Source organism: Dipodomys ordii, unplaced genomic scaffold, assembly GCF_000151885.1.
Source record: "Dipodomys ordii isolate 6190 unplaced genomic scaffold, Dord_2.0 Scaffold68, whole genome shotgun sequence".
NCBI classification, from domain to species: domain Eukaryota; kingdom Metazoa; phylum Chordata; class Mammalia; order Rodentia; family Heteromyidae; genus Dipodomys; species Dipodomys ordii.
Window position 1 is genome coordinate 7,246,815 of NW_012267284.1, and position 2,316 is coordinate 7,249,130.

General features: G+C 51.3%; 1 protein-coding gene across 1 annotated transcript in view; it reads left to right on the forward strand.

Annotated features, from left to right (window-relative positions):
- Positions 1-1,158: 1,158 nt before the first annotated feature.
- The window catches only part of Lamtor4 (late endosomal/lysosomal adaptor, MAPK and MTOR activator 4), an 11,325-nt gene continuing 10,167 nt past the window's right edge, over positions 1,159-2,316 (forward strand). The window contains exons 1-2 of the mRNA XM_013023520.1: positions 1,159-1,250; positions 1,567-1,647. Coding sequence (XP_012878974.1) covers positions 1,248-1,250; positions 1,567-1,647 — 84 coding nt within the window. The 5' untranslated portion in view covers positions 1,159-1,247. The remainder of the gene's footprint in view (positions 1,251-1,566; positions 1,648-2,316) is intronic.

Genomic DNA, 2,316 nt, shown 5'->3' on the forward strand with positions numbered 1-2,316 from the left:
TTTAAAAACCTAACAACTAGCTTAAAGATGGAGACACTCATGCATCAGGCTCTTCAGCTGGGTTTTGGTAGTTCATGCTTGTAGCTCCTAACTACTTGGGAGGCTGAGAGACAGGAGGGTCCTAGTTCAAGGTCAGCCCAAACAGAAAGTCCATGAGATTCTATCTCCAATTAACTAGCAATAAAACCAGACTGGTGGCTTGTGCTTGTAATCCTAACTAATCAGGAGGCTGAGATTTGCAGATTGTGGTTCTAAGCCAACCAGGGCAGGAAAGCTCATGAGACTCTTATATCCAATTAATCATTAGAAAACTGGAAGTGGAGCTGTAGCTCAAAGTGGTAAAGAGGGGCTGGGAATGTGGCTTAGTGGTAAAGTGCTTTCCTACTATGCATGAAGCCCTGGGTTTGAGTCCTCAATACGACATAAATAGAAAAAGCTGGAAGTGGTTCTCTGGCTCGAGTGATAGTGTGCTAACCTTGAGTAAAAGCAGCTCAGGGACAGTGCCCAGGCTCTGAGTTTAAGCCCCACTACCTACAAGACAAGAACAAAAACAGACTAGAGACATGGCTGAAGTTGAGCAAACTCAAAGCCCTGAGTTCAAACCCTATTTGCAAAAAAATAAAACCAATTCCTGTGCATAAGTACATTTTGTGATGCTTTTATATATAATAAAAATGACAGCAAGACAACTTAAAAGATTTTTTTTTTCCTCTTAGGAAATATTCAGCATTTCTAGCCAGGGTCTCAATTCACCTTTATTTTCAGCAAATTTAGGCAACAAAATTCACTTTGGGAAATCTTTGTGCTTTGGGTAGAAATGAGTAGCATTTGTACAGCTTTAGCATTTCAAGATTATTTATATCAGTCTCTCGTTTTACGATACACAAGTGGAGGGGACACCCCTGAATTTACACCAATAGGTTGTCTAGGGTAGAAGGAGGCCTTTCATGCGCAGGCGCACAGCCATAGCCTCGCCCGCTCAGGCCCGGCGCTCAGTGACGCTCCGCAGCTCTGAAACTGAGGGACCGGGAGGTGCAACCAATCCACGAGTGCCTCCCGCAGTGCTTGCTTCTTATTGGCTAACTCTATCAAACGACGTAGCTACAGTCCAATTGGCATGCTAGGGGCGTGGCTTAGGGCAGGCAGCGTATTAGGCGACCCGGACGGCCTGCTGTGAGCACGTGACCCAGGTTTGTTAGCGGAAGCTACCTATCTGGTAAGGCGCTGCCCCAGCAACCGAGGCCGAGATGGTGAGTGTGGACGCATGCGCGGGAGTACGTGTCGGGGGTTCCGCGTCCCTGGTCCCCAATCTCTGGTTGTCCTCGCGAGGCCTGCACTGCCCTGTCCCCCCTCCCCCCGTCCGGCCTGGGCCGGCGAGGGGCTGGAGATGGCAGGGTTGGCGCCGCGGAGGGCCGAGGGGTAATCGAGGGGCTTGGAGAGCGGGGCCTCGAGGGTCTCCGGGTGGGAAGCGGAAAGCTGGGGGGCCCGGGGTGGTGAGGGAGCGGGGGTGCTGCAGGCCATCGCCGGGGGACTCGGCGTTCTCACTCTCCTGCTTTCGCCCATCAGACTTCCGCGCTGACCCAGGGGCTGGAGCGGATCCCGGACCAGCTGGGTTACCTGGTGCTGAGCGAGGGCGCGGTGCTGGCGGTGCGTCCCGGGACGGGGAGGGGGCCGGGAGCCCCGCCCGGCCTTGCCGCACCCCTCCCCCCGCCCCCTGCCCCCTGCCCTGGTTTGTCTGTGCTTTCGGCTCTCTTTAAGTTCCCGGTCCCATAACCAGAGGTGAAAGGATTGTTAACTGTAGTACTTGTCATACGACTCCTCCTTCCTTACCAGTTTGTTGATACTCTTCTCCAGTATGCCTTTAAAAATTTTAATGTGTATCTGGCTGCGTGCTGCTCAAGCCTAGACAACTAGCTACTCAGGAGGCTGAGATATGAGGGTCACAGTTCAAAACCAGCCCTGGCAGAAAAGTTTATGAGACTCGATCTCCGATTAACCACCAAGAAGCTGGAAAGGGAGATGCCACTCAAGTGATAGAGGGCTAGTCTTAAGTAGAGCAGCTCAGGGACAGTGCCCACGTCCTGAGTTCAAGCCCCACTACTAAGGCATGTGCGTACACACACACACACATTGAAAGTAATAGGAGCTTTTTGTTTTTCAAAGCTAAGGACTAAACTCAGGGTCTTGCACTTGCCAGGCAAGTGCTCTTCCACTGAGCTAAATCCCCAACCATAATAGGAACTTTGAAGGTTTTTTCTTTTTGCTGCTGTTGTTGTTGAATAGCAGAAGTGTGACTGAGATAAAGGGTTGAATAAG